Source organism: Onychostoma macrolepis, chromosome 23, assembly GCF_012432095.1.
Source record: "Onychostoma macrolepis isolate SWU-2019 chromosome 23, ASM1243209v1, whole genome shotgun sequence".
NCBI lineage: Eukaryota > Metazoa > Chordata > Actinopteri > Cypriniformes > Cyprinidae > Onychostoma > Onychostoma macrolepis.
The window spans coordinates 16,286,419-16,305,775 of NC_081177.1; the positions used below are offsets into that span (position 1 = coordinate 16,286,419).

Sequence of the window (19,357 nt, forward strand, 5' to 3'; positions counted from 1 at the left end):
TACAGCTCTGCTGCTCTCTAATTACACCAGCATTTGTGCAATTTCCACGAAAAAAAAAAAAAAAAAAGTATGCGCTCACACCCAGTCTCCTGCACACAGGTGGTTGACACATGCATTAAGAAAAAACCTCACTATCATTTTAAAGCGTAAAATGTACAAACACTTCCTTTTGACCATATTTATAATGGTAAAAGCATGCACAATATAGGTAAAACATGCTAAATACTTTTTCAGAAAAGGATGACAATAATGACATTTGTAATGTTACAAAAGGTTTCTATTTTAAATAAATTTAAATAAACATGGTTTTACCAAAAGTGCATTGAGTCTCCCTCTACTATTTCACATAACTACTTTTCACAATCCAATCGATTTCCAATAGACCAATTCAAATTCTATCCTTCATTTTTCCTCAGGAAATATCATGTTTCACTCTACAATCCATTACATTATGGAACTAAACTGGTTTGTGACTTAAAATGGAAAAGTATTTAGATGTCTTCTGATGTAAGAGATCTCACTCAACCAGGAAGAACAGCAACATCTCTTAAAAATTAAGTATGTCAAGAGCTGTCAAGAGACTGCTTTTACCGCATGAAATGCATGACGTGATATTAAATATGGTGACTGGCATGATTTGTATGCTACAGTGTATAAATCGGTCACGTTGTAGAATATAAAGCTGATATTCGCCAAGAATATGTGCGACTGCATGATATAATTCTCACGACTTGCCTGTAATTCTTTAAATTTTCATGCTTAAATGTCAACCTCCCACACACAGTTCTCTAATGGCTGTCGGTAAGAGCGGTTTGACAGCGCCGGCTTAAGATCGTTACAGTGTGTCGATGCCCCCGATCACGAGAGACTGCAGAGCACAAACCACTTCCACTCGCTCCTCTCTATATTCTCCTTCTCCTCTGTAAACCTTTATATACACTAAATCCCTTCCATCCATCCAGCCGTGGTGGGAAAGAGAGACTAAAAAAAGAGAAAAGGCAAGGTTGAAGCCATAAACTCCTGATATTACGTGTGCTCTGGCTACCACTTGGCATTTAAATGCCATTTGTGGCAGCAAACAGTTCACACTTAATTACAGCGGGCAGGCAGCTGTAGCGGCCAGCCTTTCCACGCTGAAGCAAGCTGGGCCGCCAGCACTAGCCCTTTCAACTTCCCATGCCGCTAAAAGAGAGCTCACCTTTTAAATACTAAATTGGCCTGCTGCTCAGAACATCTCAGCGAGGGTTTCCCAGCTTCTGAGATGTTGGCCAGCACCTCGGTTCTTCAAACACTCCACCATCAGCCTGTCCTGCTGCCCCAGCGGTGCCTATAATCAATTGGCCTTTATACAGCACCATGAGCTCTGCCTTTGCTTTAGTGTGACTGACACACACACACACACAGATAGAGGCCTCCCCTGCGCTCTGAACCTGCTTGGATGATGTGTTGCACAGATGTTACAAAGGCGTCTCTGCCACTATCACTCTGAACCGACCTTGGAAAAGGAAACTAAAAAGATTTCAAAAATATTTAAAAGCTGTTGCATCAAAACGACAACAGTTTACCACCATAGGCGACTCACAAAGATGTCACTGAATGAATTAATATCTGCCTCAGACAGACACACCAATTGCCTTCAATAAAAGCGATTCATCTCAATGTTTTCTCTATTTTTGTCTTTCATTTTAGTAAGGAAACACTTTACCAACAGAACTCTGGTCTAAATATATATCTTTTACTACACAGTCATATAAATAAACTGATTCATGTGTCACAAATCTTAAGCAGCCTATAAATTAATAGGACTGCTGCCAGATATCTCATAATGCAATACATGACATGTCAATACACATTTCACTATCCAATACACTGCAAGGCAATATCAAAACTAGACTGCGATTAAACTCAGCATTTCATGCAGTGCCATATAAAAACCATTTCAACCAGACTGAGAAATATGCAAAATCCAAAATACGTTTCAGTCCATTTTGCAAAATACATTTTTGAAATATAATTTATAATATAAATTATATCTACAATACTGCCCTGGCACTTTCTCTATATCAGCAACTAATCCAGATCTTGCATTGTGCTTGGCATTTCCTAACATGTGTCCAACCTTAGCCTGGCTCCCAATACATCAGGCCAGAGGAACATACAGTTCAAGACCAAACAGGCAGAAAAAAAACACTTCACCTGTGAGAGCCAAACTGAGGACGGATATTCTGTCAGAGCATCATGCGGCTGTGCAGCTAACGTATTTCTGAGTGGCACTGGGAACGTTGGAGAGCATATGTGTCACACCAGGAAAACGCACACAGACAGACTGGGGTCTTAATCTGTCTCTTCTAGTCACACACACTCCATATCACCTTCCAGGCAGGTCTACACATTAAATCAGCCCATTTCATCTTTAGCGGTAGGGAAGAGTTTTGTGCATCTCCTCGACAGCATGGATCAGCCTCGGACATGTGTGTCCGGTGCACGGAGGACATTATAAATGGAGAGCATGGCCTCGTCTTGGAGCATGTCCACAGGCGCACATTTATCAGTACCACCAGGCAGCGGCAGAGCCTTTTCAAAGAAAGAAATGGAGAAAGAAAAAAGAAAACAAACATTCTCAACATGTAAGTGTGCAGAAAATGATCTGCTGCTCTTTCTTTCTATCTCATTACTTTTTCTTAAAGCTATAAAGAGCTATTCTGCTACAAATGGCTGAGGCATAACGGCAATCTATAAATGGGATGTTAAGTTCAATAGCCCAAGGTTAGAGGCTGAGAGAGCCAGAGCGCTTCATTGCACTCCGCATTGTTCTTTCCAGAGCGCAGATGAGTCTGGTCTCAGTGCACGGCTGTAGTATCAAGCGCTATTTATGAACTTCATGCTGGCATGAAGGAGATGGTGAAGAGAAAAACAGAAAAAAGCTAATAAAACATTCTGTTCATGAGAGGAATTCATATCTGGCTCCTCTGGTATCTCGCTCCAGTTGGAATCCGCCGCAATTGATTTGTGAATTAATTTTGACAAATAACCAGATTTGGAAAATGCAGCCCTTGTGGGTTCAGCTGCGGGACAAAGAGTCAGCAAAGGGGCATGACCTTTTTGAAATGTGCAGTTATAACAAACTAATGGCCAAAGTATGTGTATTGTGTACAGTAAATTTCATCACCAGCATAGTGCACTCACTCATATGCAGATTTTTCTAACCATGCGTACTCTATATGTTCAGCTGCACATGCACCTTGAATTTTTTTTTTAGACTAATTAGTTTGTCAACAAGCTGTCAACACTGGCCTGGGCCGTTGTTTCACAATCAAAATTCCATTGTGCGCACTTGTGTGAGGGGGTTAAGACATACAACTTTAGTTTAAACAAGCGCAACGACAATTTTTTAAATCTGTTATCTTCTGGAAAAGAATAGCACAGACACTGGACAAACATGAAAAATTCAAGAATATTTTAGGCATGAAGAGCAAGTATGTTTACATGAACTTTAAAGGTTTAATTTCAGTCAGACTAAAGCATAATTCCCTTTAAAAATGTAAACATTTCAATCATATTGAAATTTTTGCGAATAAGTCGGACAAACAGACTTAGTTAATCGGACTGATTACGAAAGTGTCACGTATATTTAGACTGGCAAAGACGACTTGTACAAAAACATGCTGTAGCTCAATTATATCTCTGTATGTTAACATACTTAATGCAAACTACCACATCTAAAAGCTGTCATCCATTCATTCTGACAGGGCTCTTCAGCAGCCTCACTCTTTCACATCAAGCCCGCTGCATCTAAACAAGCTCTGAAACATGCCTGAGAAGTATGACAATTAGCCTACAGGTAAAACGGCAACATAAAAAGATGCTAAAATCACCTTTCAAGCATTCCCACAAACACAGCCAAAAACAGACAGTTTTGAAGCTATTGTGATGACGCGAGAGGGAAAATGCATACAGAAAGAAAATGGGAAGGAATAACATGAGGGGCGTGAAGATGGAGGGCAGTGGAATTTTCTAGCGCCTTATATTTCCCATCCTCCCCAGACCAGAGAGCCCTCCCACTCTCCCTCTAGAGTTTTTTCTTCTTCTTCAGCGAGAGCTAATTTGCAACATGTGTTCTTTAATGGAGAGAGCCACCCGATGGAAGCATGTGAACTCGATACCACTGTAAATCTTCACTTCCACAGCTTTTTTTATTGGCATGTCACACTTTGGACAAGCTGGAAATTACACTCGGTGAACTGAGAAGCAGTGCCGAGACACTCTAGAAAGGTGGGGAAGAAAAGGATAGGAAAAGAGACAGATGAGAAGGAAGTGGTGTAAGGTGCAGCGAGTCAGAGAGAGCGAGAGAGAGAGAGAGACAGACAGAGAGAGAGAGAGAGAGAGAGAGAGAGAGAGAGAGAGAGAGAGAGCGAGAGCGAGAGAGAAGACCGCCAGTCGTGTCGGGAAGGGAGGATCCAATTACACGGCAGCCAGGCCAAGCACATGTGTTTGGAGAACAGGATTGTTGCAATAAATATTGGCCGTGCAAAGACTCCGTAACGCACTTGGCTAATACACAACATGAAGCAAATTACTTGGAGGCAAATATCAATTACAATGTTTTAGTTAACGAGAACAGGAAATACAACTGGAGAATAAAAATGATAGTGTTGTTTGGTTTGTGAGGAAATATAATTTAAATTTCATCTATAATGGTTTTGAGAGGGAAAAAACAAATGTGAAAAAAAAAAACGTCAAGTCCAATTTTCAACTGTAATTAAAATACTGAGGATTACATCAGTACAATAGTTGTTTTATCACAGTGTGATTGGGAAAGTGTAAACACTCCCTTCGTGTTGGTATCTTTGTCATTTTTCTTCTCTTTGACATCAAAGCGGATGAGATAGAGAAGCCTGCCTTTCCTTTTTTTAAGATGAAACAGTTGGGTTGAATGCCAGGGCTCAGCGTTCCCAGCTTCAGATGCTAGTGAAGACATCAGAAGAGGGAATTTGCCTGTGATGTGCCAAAAACGGCATTGTGTCTCTGCGGCAGATTCCGGCAATCCGAGATGAGGAGAGCGAAATTAACATAGCCGTTCCTTCGAGACCCAAATGATTTCTAATGCATAAAAATACTTGACAAATACCCACCCCGCCACCAGCAAAGCAGCGGCGGTAGTCTGGGAAGGGAAAGCCGCGATAATGAAACGTGGCGAGAAAGGCTCTGTTTAATAATTTAGTCTCACCCGTCAAGGATCTGCTATTGATTGTGCTTTCAGGTGTCTTATGAAAATGTTATCTCCAGCCTCGCGGTTCTCCCGGCTCCATCTGGCAATGTAATCACCACCCCATACCCCATTGTTGACCCCACACACCTCCATTTTGATTTTACCCCTTGTTCTTGCTCTTCCTCCTCCCTCTATCCCTCTTTCTTTCCCCCTGGCCACACAGCTGGTTTCCATAGTAGCGTTTACTGAAAGCACAGAACTGTTGAAGGTATAAGGGGGAGAGAAAGAGAGAGAGGGAGGTGTGATCTAGAAGAAAAAAAAGAAGGATTGTATTACCATCCAATCCTTTTTCGGATTGGATGGTAATACAAGTTGACTATTCTCTCTCACTATCTTATTTGGCTACTATTGGTAAAGAAAGCAGTGGTATTTTGGTAAAAAAAAGCTCACACACAAAAAAAGAAAAACTACATTTTTTTGGCATCAACTTTACACCAAAATACCAGTGTTTGCATCATAATAGATCTGTCTTTATGGTACTAATATGAATCTAACATCAATATTAACAAGAAAAAAAATAAAAATTGAATAAAAGTTTTTTTTTTTTTGTTCCTGTGGTACTGAAGTTGGTATCAAGAACCATGAAATTTCACTGATATTGCTATTGACTAGTGAAATTATTATTGTGACAGCCCTATCAATTACATATCGATTTGAATTTTGTTGGTTTGCCTAAATAGCTTCATTTTGGAAATAAAATAGAAAAAGTGTTTTTAAAAAAGACACCAAAAACAAACAGATACAAACAAAGCTTCAATTGTTTTTGGAGAGATGCCCATTTGGAAGCAGTGCAGCATGGGCTATGTGTATTTTGCACAGTGCTAAGTACCTAATGTCATTACCACCAGCAGCATTAATGCTTCCTTTAGTGGAGTTTCAAGTGTACAGGAGGGAGGGAGAAAAAAGAGCCGCACACTTCATTCAAGAACATTAATCAAAATGGCCATTAAGTTGCAGCATTTCACAGCAGATTTACTTACAGGCCCGATGCTTAAAGGGCTTTACAGTCAGGTTTGCCGAAATAAACCACGCCGATGAATAATTCAGCGTGGGGGCATCAGAACAATGAAAAGCCAATTCGCAAAAACCATAATTTGTAAAAAAAATGTGGTGGGAAATAAAAAGACTATTTGACTACCATTACAGACACCCCCAATCATTAATTCAATAAGGCCAATGGAGAAAACACACGTTTTAGCATATTGCTACTGCTGCTGCTGAATTTAACATTGTGTGTGATGTCATCCTGCTTGCTTGACAAAAAACGCTCTCCCTCCTACACGGTTCCCTCAGTGCCGACACTCACAGCTAAACCTGTAGCCGCTCTGTATTCCTGCCCTACTCTAAACATGCTACCCTGCAGACAAAGTGCAAGCAGGGATATTTCAATCGCACGCTCCCGAGCAGAGGTGTAGCGCCGGCTCTCTAGCTGCCGGCAGAGCTCGCTGCCAGAGGCGCTTTTTCAGAGCCGCACACAATAACAGCACAACAAAAACCTGGGGGCCACTTGTGAGAAACGCACCTTTACATATTTATACATGCAAATGCGCCGGCTCATTTTCAGCGCCTGAGCAGGCAGAGGAGTGACGGGCAGGGGGAGGGTTGAACGCGTCGAGTGTAACGCTGGGAGAGATGGAAAACGCAAAGCCACCCCTGTCCACACAGCGTCTCTTAATGACTGCAGGCTCCCTGATGTAAAGATGGCAGCGGCTGCCGCTCCGCTCAATAAATATTAACAAGAACTGCGACTGATGGCGCTGCTCACTGATCCATAATTGCATTTCAAAATGCTGGAGCTTGTGGGGGGGGGGGATCCCGATGGGGGAGTATGTGTGCACGGAAGCGGCTCTCGGACTGATGAGGCAACCTACGCGCCTCCCACCTCCGGGCCGGATGAGGATTTAATCAGAGCTGCAGAGGGCATTTAATAGAGACACAGGCCATCATTACACTTTTAAAGAGATAGTTCACCTAAAAATTTTAATCATCATCTGTCACCATTTACTCACCCTCATGTTATTCCAAAACTGTGCTTAGTTTTGTTTTTTGTCCATACAAATGAAACCCATTTCTGGACTCCTACTGCATTAAAAAAAACCTTGAAAATGTGTTGCACAGGGAAAAAGTCAGAGATTTGGAACAAAATATGGGTAAGAAAATAATGACTTCCATTTTGGGTGAACTATGCCGTTAATGTCCCTCTAATAAAGCTTGCTCAATCTACTTCCTATATGCATATTCCTATATTTCACCAGACTAATCAGTAACACTCATTTTTCGAGCGCGTAGGCATCCTTACGGATTGGAGAAATATGCACAAGGGCATTGCGCACATGCATCTCTTCATAAACCCACTTTTATGATCATTCATGCGTGTATGCACATATATTTGCATCTTCATGAAAGCCTTTTAATTAAGGCTTTGAATCATTAGCTTTTGAGGGCGCAGAGATAAGCACAAAAACCATCAGGAGTGAATTACACTGGGAGTTTATTTGCATCCCATGAACGCAGAATCCAATGCATTAGGGAAGGCTGGCAGTGGGCTTATCAAACACTCCAACCGCACGCCCTGATCAACAATATCCGCATTGCCAATAATCAATAGTCTGTGTTAATTGCCATTTCACAGCTAGAGTGCAGGAGCGTGGGTCAATGCAGGGCCAGTTCAGATTGCGGCGCCCTTGCCATCCACTGAGCTATTGTTTCAAGTGAATCATTAGGGGTCTATGTATAGCTCGGCTCAACGAGCAAACAGTGTGCGGAATAATGGTGCTGTAGCAGGCTGACAGCCCAAACTGGAGTTTTCACATTTTCAGATTTGATGGGGAAAATCTGTAAAATGGATTTTAAAATGGTACAATGTGTTAAACAGAGCTGATAGTACTACTATAATTGAACATAAATCAAATGAGCTAAAAATGAACATGCAAAGGCGGGTGATGTATGGAACTGACAAACATGTGAAAAACGGGGATTCTAATGCCATAGAAATTGGTCACGTCAAGACTTCCTCAAATTTTCAGGGTCTCATTACTTGTATTCTATATAGAAAAACAAACTCAAGATGTTTGAATAAAAAGCTGGTTAAGTGTTAATAGTTGGGTTTCCACACAAATGTTTCACTTTTTTTTTTCTTTTTTTTTTTTTAAAGAAATTTCAAATAATTTAAGAAAACCGATTATGAAACATTGCAGCATTATGCAGAGACATCAGAAACAGAACTCCAAAGAGTTAAAATATGTGAAAAATGTTTCCTTAATGCATGTTCGCTTTCAGGCAAAACATCTGCCTAATGTTTTAGGCAGAAAATATACCTTAACCTGAACTTATTCATATAATACATATACATTTATGCAGGTATTATAGAAGTGTTTTAAATATCACCCACAAATGAAAACTGTTATCCTTGATACCCTCATGTCCTTCCATGTGACGTTTTCCCGCCTGCATTATACAAAAAGATCACTGAAAGAATATTTTGACTGTTTTTGTTCATACAATGAAAGTCAATGGAATTTAACACATTTGCTCTTACCGTATGGACAAATATACAGCAAGAAAGGTCTATGTTCCACAAACGAAAATCATGCAGGTTTGGAAAGTGTAAATGAAAAGCAAAAATTCTAAAACAGCATTTAAAATAAGTCAGATGGAAACCCAGAAAAGAACAACCTTTCCGCCTGCTCCGTCATGCGTCTGCTGTGCATCATTGGAAATCATGAGTTCTTTTTGATAATTGTATTGTACATCACACCTAATTAAATGTCCATAAGCACCAATACAGCGAGAAGAGCAGGGCATTTCTGCCTGCGGCCGAGCCCCCAGAGGCAAGCAGCAATCACTCCATTAGAGGCAGCGCTGTGCTGCAGCTGAGCTGGCCAATATCAGCAAATTAGTTTAGCCACGGGGATGGGGGAAGGGTGCCACGGCAACACACACCGACAACAACAGTGTCAGTCATCGGGCATATGCAGCCAGCCCAAATTAACAGGAGGAACAAGTGAGGGAGGCAGGCAGAGACAAAGAGGGTAGAGCTGGAGACTGTGATTGACTCGAGGATAAAGGCTTCTGCTGTTTATGATCGATTCGGTGCTGAATTGTCTTTGTGTCTGAGCAACCCCTGAGAGATCTTTCTCTTCCTATCTCACCTCTTCTCCTCAAAGCCAACAACATCTCAAGGCTCTGTTTCCAGCCAATAGAGTGTCAACAGGACTCGCTGCATAGCTGCTTTTCCTATTAGCAACAGATACTTAACTGAATGTGTCACCCTCGTCACATTAATACAGTGTACGTCTTATGCACGGCACTAATGGACTGAGGCCGTGAAACAAATACACAGAGGCTGTCCATGTCCTTGAAATCAGTATGCATTGCTGGCTTTTAGACACCCAAAATGGTGCTGGGCTAACAGCGGCCCATTATCACACCTGAGCTGAAGTCCTGAATTGTAGGAGATACAAACACAGCTTCCCTCCACTGTAGAGAAAGACATAAATCTTCAAAACTACTAAAGATTGCATTTGAATACATTTTTAAAGGGCAATAAAATCTGACACTGGTATCGTAAATTTTGCCGTTTTAGCTCAAAAAACACTAAAAACACAATTATTCTGGTCCAGCTATAACAGTGACCACACTCTTTTTCAGCATTGTTAGATCTGGAAGTATTTTCCCCATTCATTTTCTCAATATGGATCTCAAAAGACTCGTCAATAAAGTAAATTGTAAAGCATAAACCAAACCAACCAGCTTTGAAATAAATCATGACATTACAAACTTGGATTTGAAGGTATAAGAAACCCTGGAAAAAAGACACAAGGCCGTGTACTACAATCTGATGAAGGTTAGCGAATTATGTAAGCGCATAAAAACAATGGTACAATATAAAACTATCGAATTATAAAGGTAACACTTTAGTATAGGGACCAGTTCTCACTATTAACCATTTGCTTATTAGCATACCTATTAATAACATATTGGCTGTTTATTAGCACTTATCAAGCACATTTCCTGCATGACCATATTCTACTATACAACCCAATCCTACACAGCTACGTTACTAACTATTATTAAGCAGCAAATTAGAAGTTTGATGCAAAAGTCGTAGTTAACAGTTTATTGATAGCGAGAATTGGAGCTTAAAATAAAGTGTGACCATTATAATTAAGTCTTGATACTCAAAAAATATATTTCTGTGATAGCAAAGCTGAATTTACTTTACTCCACTACTGCTACTTCACTTAAGTCCACTCCGCTCTTAAGTGTTACATGAGCCTTCAGAAATCATTCTAATATGCACATTTGGTGTGCAATAAACATTATCATCAACACTGAAAACAGTTGTCCTGCTTAATACTTTTTTGGAAACTGATATTTTCTTTGATGAACAAAGTTTAATAAAACAGCTTTTTTAAACAAATCTTAATGTTGCAATAAACATTGATGATGTATACACACATGTGCATATAAGTAAACAAGCGAGCAATGCTCTTTAAACTGAAAGGCGGGGCTTGTGTGTTTAAGAGATGGCGAGACGGACAGAAGAGATGCATATGGCAGCAACTCACTATATTCCCACCCCTTTTTTCCTCCGCTAATCTCTTTTATTCTGTCTTTACCACACTAATGTTTACACAAGCTGAGGGGAGCTCAGTCAGCTGTGCTTTAATCACAGTGTGTGAGAGACAGGGGTGACTGTGTGCGCTCACAAACAAGGGTGGAGGCACCTGTCTTTGTACATATTTAAGCTCGTTTAAGCAGGAGGCTCATTCAGAATATGAATATGATTGAGGGGGAAAAGGAAAAAGTTGAGTGAAAAGCGTGTCAATTAACGGTCTAATTTAGACTGAGTGAAGGGCGGAAACATCTCTGTGACAGTGTGAAGATCTGTGAGTGTGTGTGCGTCAATATACAAGCCATACACACTGGCCAGGCACACATACACAAAGATCTCATCGCTCAAAGTGGGCGGAGGGATTGATTGCAGCATGCAGGTTTTCTCTGCGGTGCTAACTGGATTCCCAGGTCATTAGATAAAGTACACAGGGTGACGTTGTTCAACCCTTAAGACTAGAGGAGAACCATATTAATGAGGTTATTTTGCCAGAAGCGAGGCAATTTCCTCACCTCACGGCAGAAGAGGGTCGCTGAGAGAGAGGCTCACGTGACGCTGCATGAAACAGCAGCTCTCAAAAGCACACTAGCAAAAATACGGCTGAAACCTGTCCTCCAGAGAGCCATGATCGTTACGCATGTAATGAATTCACTTTATTATGTAGAACCACTCTGTAAATCCGCTAATGCTGGAACCTTTCCGATATCCTCATTTACCATTATGGCCAGCTATTCCGTTCTGCCCTGCTCAATACGAGTGAATGAATCAAGCCAGTGTTAAAAGCTAAGAAAGGGAGAGAATGCATGAGAAGGGACGTCAATGAGGGGGGTGAGTGGGGTCAGGGCAATTGACCTCAAGGTTTTTCTACCATTTCAGTGGACAGATGCTCGCTTCCCAATTAAGAGGAGAGGGGTGACAGCCGGCGTTCAGAGGTGAGCATCTGAGCTGTAGCAGCATGTCCATTACACTTGTTTCAAATGAGCTGAACAATGTCACAGCTATGAAACACTCACAATTCCACAAGTTGGGAAAAAAGCAGAGCACTTAATAGGAATGTGCAAAATGACATTTTCAAAACTAGTTGATTTGCACTGCCTAAACTACTAGTTGACAACTGGTCTCAAAAAATAAATAAATAAAAAAATAAGAAAAATTCACACACAATGTTTATTTGATATTATATAAAACAAATATACGTTTTAGTTTAATATTTAGTTTAGTATTTGATATTACAAATACTCATTTTATACAAATATAAATTACAAAAATATATTTTAGTTTTTTTATATTTTGTGTTTATATGAAAATTTTTTATATAATATAAAATTATATTTAATATTTATATAAATTTATAAATATTCGATTTAGATTTTTTTTTCTAAGCATGTGTATATCTATCTGTCTATCCATATTTATTCTTTAATACAACATCTCAAAATACTAGCTGACCTCACTAATCGACTAACCAACACTAGAGCTGGGCGATATGAGCAAAAATTCATATCTCTGTATTTTTTGGCTGATTTGCAGTATACGGTACATATATCTCAGTATTTTGGATTTGGATTAGACAAAGTGAATGTAACCATGTAGGCATATGTTATGTGCAAAAAAGGGTTAAAATCACATTACATTCTAACATTGTAACATTGCAAACTAAAAACAAAAAATAATGCTTTTAAAGCAGAAGTTAAATTTACTAAACTAAAAATGAAAAATAAAAAAGCACAGACTAATTGAGTAAAAAGGCTATTTCTACCCCATTACAGTCTGTGCTATCATACAAATACACTTACTTGTAGGTTTAAAATTCTATATGTCACATATATTGTCCAACTACAAATATTTCAGCAAAATTTATATTTTAGTCAGAGTTATTGCGCTCATTGAGCTCCGTCTGTTTGGCGCACATTCGCATGGCGGTGCTCGTTCTTAATGAAGTCTGTGAAGTTTAGCGGAAAATCGCACTTCTGACAGGAAAATGGAAACATTTCCATGGCTTTATAACATTTACAGATGGAGAATATACCTGTGAAATGTAAGTAATGCATTAAGGAAAACAGCACATCTCAAACACATTAAACAGTGCGTCTCTGTCAGCGGCACACGCAGCCTTTCTGTCAGAGCCACTTTAAACTGAAACTATAAACTATAGGCTACTATATCTTACGAGTTTTTTTTTAAAGCCCTTCATATAAAGCTCGTCACAGGTTTAGAACAAATTGTATTATGCACTTTCTCCGCAGCAGTTCAGTCTGTGTCCTCCCTAGATTTTTTTCATTTTTTTTCAGATGCGTTCATATTAGGGTTGTGACGGTGAGGAAATTTTCCCACCGGTTAATCGACGTGTAACAACACCGGTAATACCGGTATCACCGTGGTGGAGGGATCGTTTGAGGTTTCCCTCTTTTCCTCGTTTTACTTTCACTTTAAAATTAGCGGCAATTCGGCATCAAGCAGTTGTTTGTTTTTATAGTTCGCTTGAGTTTTCCCTCTTTCCCTCCGCTTTTAAAAAGCACCGTGCGCATTTTACTTTCACTTTTAAATTAACGATAATTCAGCTTGAATTCAATTCAAGCAACAACAAAATACAACAGAGCATATAACTTATTAACAAAATGAATAAAAATACACCATAGGCTATGCCTAATGCAAAATAACAAATAACTTACAACTAAAAATCAGTAAAGACTGCGGAACACAATTATAAAATGCAGAATGTTTATTAGCAAAACTATTAAAAAAAGTTTGGAGGCACGGACTGCATACACCTTGATGTGAAATAACGGAAAGAGAAAAAAATTAAAAAAATAAAATAAAAATCACAGTTTAAATAAAATAAAAATCAGCAAATACCGTGGAACCAAATACATGAGAAACGAATGGTTTATAAAAAAAAAAAAAAAAAGAAATCACCTTAAATAAATAGCAGGTCAACAGGCTTTTTAAAATCCAAACTATTTTTAAAACAGGCTCTTTTACATTTAGTTTTGAAACTCTTCTGCCATCGTCTTGTCTATCTCACCTCACTCTTGTCAGTCAGCTCGACTCACTCTCCTCACGTGATAAATGAAATCTGGTCTGTGATGCACGACTGTCATTCGTTCGATGTGCTGCATTGAGCAGCCGCATTCAGTTTTAATTGTAGTGTCTGTTCTCTAACTGAACTAAATGATTTTTATTACTAAAAAATCTAAATGGCGGTGAGGGACGGTGCCGCGGTGGGAAAGTGACGTAACATAACACCGGTTTCACCGCCAACACCATCTATCGCAGCAAGCCTAGCTCATATTAAAGCAAATATCGATATTAACGGTATTACTTCATACCGTATCGCTTATAAAAAATATCAATATATCGTACAAATTCGATATACCGCCCAGCCATAGCCAACACTACAACAACTGACAGCTAACTAGTTGTCCATCGTGACCCATGCCTAGCAATTACATGGCAAACCGCTATCCAATCCACTTCACGGCCAACATGGATGAGCACTGACTAATTAGATGGATTAAGGTGGTACAAGATAGAAAGGAAGGCCATCAAAGCCTTGTCTTCTCCTCTGACATTTACAGCCATCAGACAAAGACCCCTAGATCTGCACTTAATCAAGATGAAGATAATCACGAAACATACTATATGTTATTCTTGGCAAGAGCAGGATTCTGCTGCCCTCAGCACTCTTCAGAGCAATCCGATTACAGGCTGCTTGGATGCCCGGGCTCTGGCACGCACTCCCCCACCTACCTACCCTCCCTTCCTCGGCACATCCTTCTCACTCATCCAGCCAGCCCTGAACCCCCCCACTTCAGCTCCTGTGGCTGTCATAAGCCAGCCTGGCCTGTGTCCACCCCCTCCCATCAGCACCTTAGCTGTTCAGTACCATTAACAAAGCCTCATGGGTCTTCCTCCACTCACTCTACAGGGGGGGGCCGAAGAACCTCTCGGCTAATTGTCTCCTGCTGTGGGGAAGTAGCCATCAGAAAAGCCATAATGTGCTTATTTGCTTGTGACATAACGTTATCTCAACATAGCAACCATTGAATGTGGCAGCCATGGAAGGAAAAAAAATGCAGCTGTCTGCGGCTGCTGGAGGAAATAAATCAGGGAAATATATTGGCCTAATAAAGTAGATTGAATCTGAGGTGGTTTTGCTCTCTGATCAACGTGTCCTTTGAAGATTCAAGCTTTTTAAGTAGCTGATTAATAATCTATATAAAAAGCGTCGGCGAGGAGCGGATCAAGTGGCAAGAACTACAATCCGCAACAGGAGTTTTTCTTTCCCTTTCTCTCACTTTTTTTAATTGATCAATTAACGGCATGTAAAACCAAGCTGGCGCTACAACGTAAACATGTGTGAGTTAGCCGAGGCTTTGTAGAGAATATCTGGTGCTCCGCTTCACACAAGCTAATTAAACTTGTAAATCTCAGTGTTGCAGGCTGATTTTCCTATAGAGTAAAAAACACGGGCATTAAAAGCAGAAAAAAAAGCCAACTGTCAGCACATTTCATTTCCAGAAAACACCCATAAGCCTGGTTAAACAAGAGTACAGGAAAATCTGAAGGTATGAAACTTAATTTCCAACACTGTAGCAGCATTACTCTTAGACATCGATTGCAACCTGCCATTTCACTGAAATGAATCAAGGCAATTACCCACATCAAACCCTTGCGTTTTATCCAGCTTTGGACGTATAGAAAAAGATAAGAAACGAAACACAATGGCAACACTGTTACATAAGTGCTGGCGGAGAGGAAGCCTTGATCTGGTGGATGAGGGGGAAGGAAAAAGCCAAGTCAACTCACCAGCTTGAAGTCCTGAATGCTACAGATGAAGTAGGGCGTGTTCGGCCGTCGGCTCTCTATGTACACACAATCTGTGAAGAAGATGACAAACAACAGCGTTACTAACATCATCTAGACTGTCAGATAAGATGATCTCAATTATCTTAATTTCTCAAACCTGCACAAAATCTGTTTCCCTTTGTAAAACACAACTGGAATGTGAGTAATAGGATTAAAGGGCTTTTGGATGCAGGACAGTCCGCCCTTTCCAGAACAAACATCAAGGGGAGTCCGAGAAAGAAGGTCGGTATTGTTCCAACACAATTATGTGATGGCAGGGGTTTATGCAGGGAAGAAAATACAATAAACGAACATAGGAGACAGTGTGAAGCTGATATGATACGAAACGTATACTAAACTATGATAAAATTGCATAACTTTTCCTTCTCTGAAGTAAAGCTGAGCAGAGGGCCTCTGTGTTTAAATTAAATGTGACTGGTGGTATGGCCAGGTCACGAACCTTCATCTTCTTAACAAAAACATTCACACTGCACAGCCCCAACAAGAGAAAGCAGCTTTAGCTAAGTAGACGCACATACACGCACACATACTTCCTTCCTCTGCGGTCAATCTGCCAAACATTTGTAGAGTGCGGGGGATGAAAAGATCACCCTCTTGTTCCACCCGCTTCTCCACAGAGAGACAATCTGAGGCGCTCTTGAAATGGAAAATACTTCAGTGCCGTGCTGTACCGACATCAAAATTATTGTGAGTTATGTGGGGGGGGGGAACGATGTCTTTTTGAAAGAAAGGGAGTGTTCGGAGCCGTTTGCTAGATAAGAATCTTATTTACACAGAAGAATGAGCCTCTAGTTTGAAGACAAGCATTCTTTGATAGTTCAAATGTGTTGAGAACACAAAGAGGGCTGTGCTCAGCTGCTTGGATCACCCTCTGTCAGACTCCGAGGTGCCAGCCACCGCTCCATTCAAAACACTCATTACATTACACTGCTATTGCACACTACAAATCCATTTTACACCAGCAACCAAGCCGGTATTTGTGTTACCTAGACCTGCGCCGTTCAGTTTGAGATGAGATGATTCGGATTGCTGTGGTTTCAAGTCAACATGAAATCAAAACTGGCCATCTTTACTTTAGACATCCCTAGTGGCAAATACATCCATTCAAAATAAAGTAAGTCTCTGTTTAAAACATGAAATCAAAATGTAACAATGATGACATTGCCTAGGATGTCCAGTCTATTAGATCATGTTAACCAAGTGTCTAGTTAAGAAAAGGAAAGTCATCACATTCCTTTTCTGATGATATCTCCTAATGTTAACCAATAGGCAAGTAGCGAATGCCATTTCACGTTGACTTCAACCTGTAAATAAAGCACAGATCAAACATCAGCTTTCAGGCTGTAAAAAAATAAATAAATAAAATAAAATAAATCATACACAAATATATAAACAAACCCCTAAAATAATGAGCTAGCTAATACCAAACGGGAAATTAAAAGTGGCTTATCAGAAAACAGATTTCAAGAGTCACAACAGATTCCTGAACCCATGATTCATTCACACTTCCTGGCACATAAAGGCCATACCGTGTGTTAAAAGACGAGCTGTGCATTAAAAAGCAAGGGTGACTCCACCATCTTGTCTCCAGCTCGCTGAATCCGTAAGCAACACTCGTGTGTGTTGATGATGGGGTCGAGCCTCGCAGTTACCCAGCAGCCATATCTGAACACACAGCTCCTGAAGCGTGGCACAAACACTCTCACACCACGCCGAGGATAGCAGCCCAAGTGTGTGTGAGTGTGTGTCATGGCTTTAAGCACAGATTTGGAGATGTTAGAAGTCTTTGTGTCTCTGTAGTGCTAAAACTGCATGGAGATAAATGTTTATCTGAACGCTTCAGTATTCCAGAGATGAATTCACGTAGCGTGGGCTGAGGAGGCTAAAAGCTACTACTAACAAAAGGAGAGCGATTCCTTTCCAGCCCTCTTAGTGCACATCATCTTTTATTTATTTGTTTTGCCTGGTGCCGTTATTGATCTCGTTGCGTTTATCTGTTCAATGCAGCAGGCGGAATAAAGATATTTAATAGGCTGAGCACATTGTAAACCGTTCGTTGGGAGGGGAATTGAGGGGGGGTGTTAAGAATGCAGAGGGGGCCATTTTGAGTGGGTTGCATGTGTGACAGGAAAGGCTTGTTATCAGAGCTAGTCCGCACAGGGTTTTTTCTAAGGCTTTATAGTGTGTTAGTGGGGTGGGCTGAGCACTGCCCGTCTGTTTCTACCTGAGCTCATCCTCTCATTTACAAGATAATGTAAGTGAATATATCCATCAGCGCCGTGACTGACCGCCTTCACCGGAGGGGGAGGGGAGGCTGGAGAACAAAAGAGACAAATCTCAATGAAATGAGATGACATGTTTCAGAATGTCCCAGGCGGTGTTGAGAGGGATTTACCTTTGAGAATTGCGGCTTATAGTCTCTTAACCCGGCTGGTAGATTCATTTAGAGGAAATGGATTCCCTACATACTGACAAGGCAATAGATATCTGTGCTGTGAGCCGTAAGGAAAATACTGAGGTATATAGGTCTGGTTTGAAATGCTTCCTGAGGTAAATGAAGCTGTAAATGTGACTTCAGCCTATTTCTGGGCAATAAAGCTAAATGAAAATCAATATTTTGCAGTATTTATGTATATTTCAATATACAAATAATGAAAATGCACTTATGAGAATAATTAAGAATGAAACTGATTCGTTTTCATTTAGTTACACCAACATTAAATTAGGAAAATGAAAGAAAGAAAAAACATTTATCAGCACATCTCTTTACTAAAACACTTGATGGAATTGTGGTCACGTTTACAAATCACAACCTGTGCAGTTGAGAATTTCAAGGATTTCGCCTGCAGATTTTGCATCGGGTTCAAGTTGGTCGCACAGATTTTCAGCGCTGACCAACAAAAAAAAGCTTTGTTTGAAATTTGTGCTTCACGCATTGCTACACTATTGACAATAGACAATGAACCTTTTTTGCTAATGTCACCGCATTTTAACACTACTTTTTCCACTTGTTTAAATCAGAGATGCCATTATTTGCACAGTTTGCAGTCTTGTAATGCAATGAGCTATGCTAAATAAAAAAGCAACTGTAATATGCAACAGAAAAACCATTGCTCGAGTCTAGCTGAACAAAGTCTGCAAAAACTAGCCAAGAAATTGTGTTTTTAAAACAAACCAAAAGGTACTTTTCCCACCCATCTGTGAAACTCGTTTCCAAAACAAAAGGTCCTCGGGAAATAAATTGTGTTTAATATTTTACAATAATGACGGTCCTCGCTGGCCGTGGAGAGTTGTGAGGCTGTAATTTGCGCTGTACTCTTTGAGAGCGGACCTTTAAGACTCCAATCTGTTCAGCTGCGTTCCAGCCATTTTGTGCTTTTAGAGAAGCCCCTCTCCATCAGAGAGTGAGCAGGCAGAGAAAAAAGGAAAAGAGACTCAGAGAAAAAGAGAGAGAGAGGGGCGTCTGGGGGAGGGGTGTATGGGATTTGAGGGGATGTGTGCTGTTCTAGGGGCTTTGTGGACTCCCAAATGTCTCCCACAGGCCACAGGTCCCAGCTCTCTCTCCCTCTCAGTCTCTTTACCTGGCTCTCTCGCTCTCTCTT

At 40.4% G+C, this 19,357-nt stretch overlaps 1 protein-coding gene across 6 annotated transcripts in view; it reads right to left on the reverse strand.

The window, feature by feature from the left end:
• rerea (arginine-glutamic acid dipeptide (RE) repeats a) overlaps nucleotides 1–19,357 on the reverse strand; it is a 164,880-nt gene that overhangs the window by 60,494 nt on the left and 85,029 nt on the right. For all 6 annotated transcript variants that reach the window (XM_058764419.1, XM_058764420.1, XM_058764421.1 and 3 more), the window contains one exon: nucleotides 15,696–15,766. In XM_058764419.1, coding sequence (XP_058620402.1) covers nucleotides 15,696–15,766 — 71 coding nt within the window. The remainder of the gene's footprint in view (nucleotides 1–15,695; nucleotides 15,767–19,357) is intronic.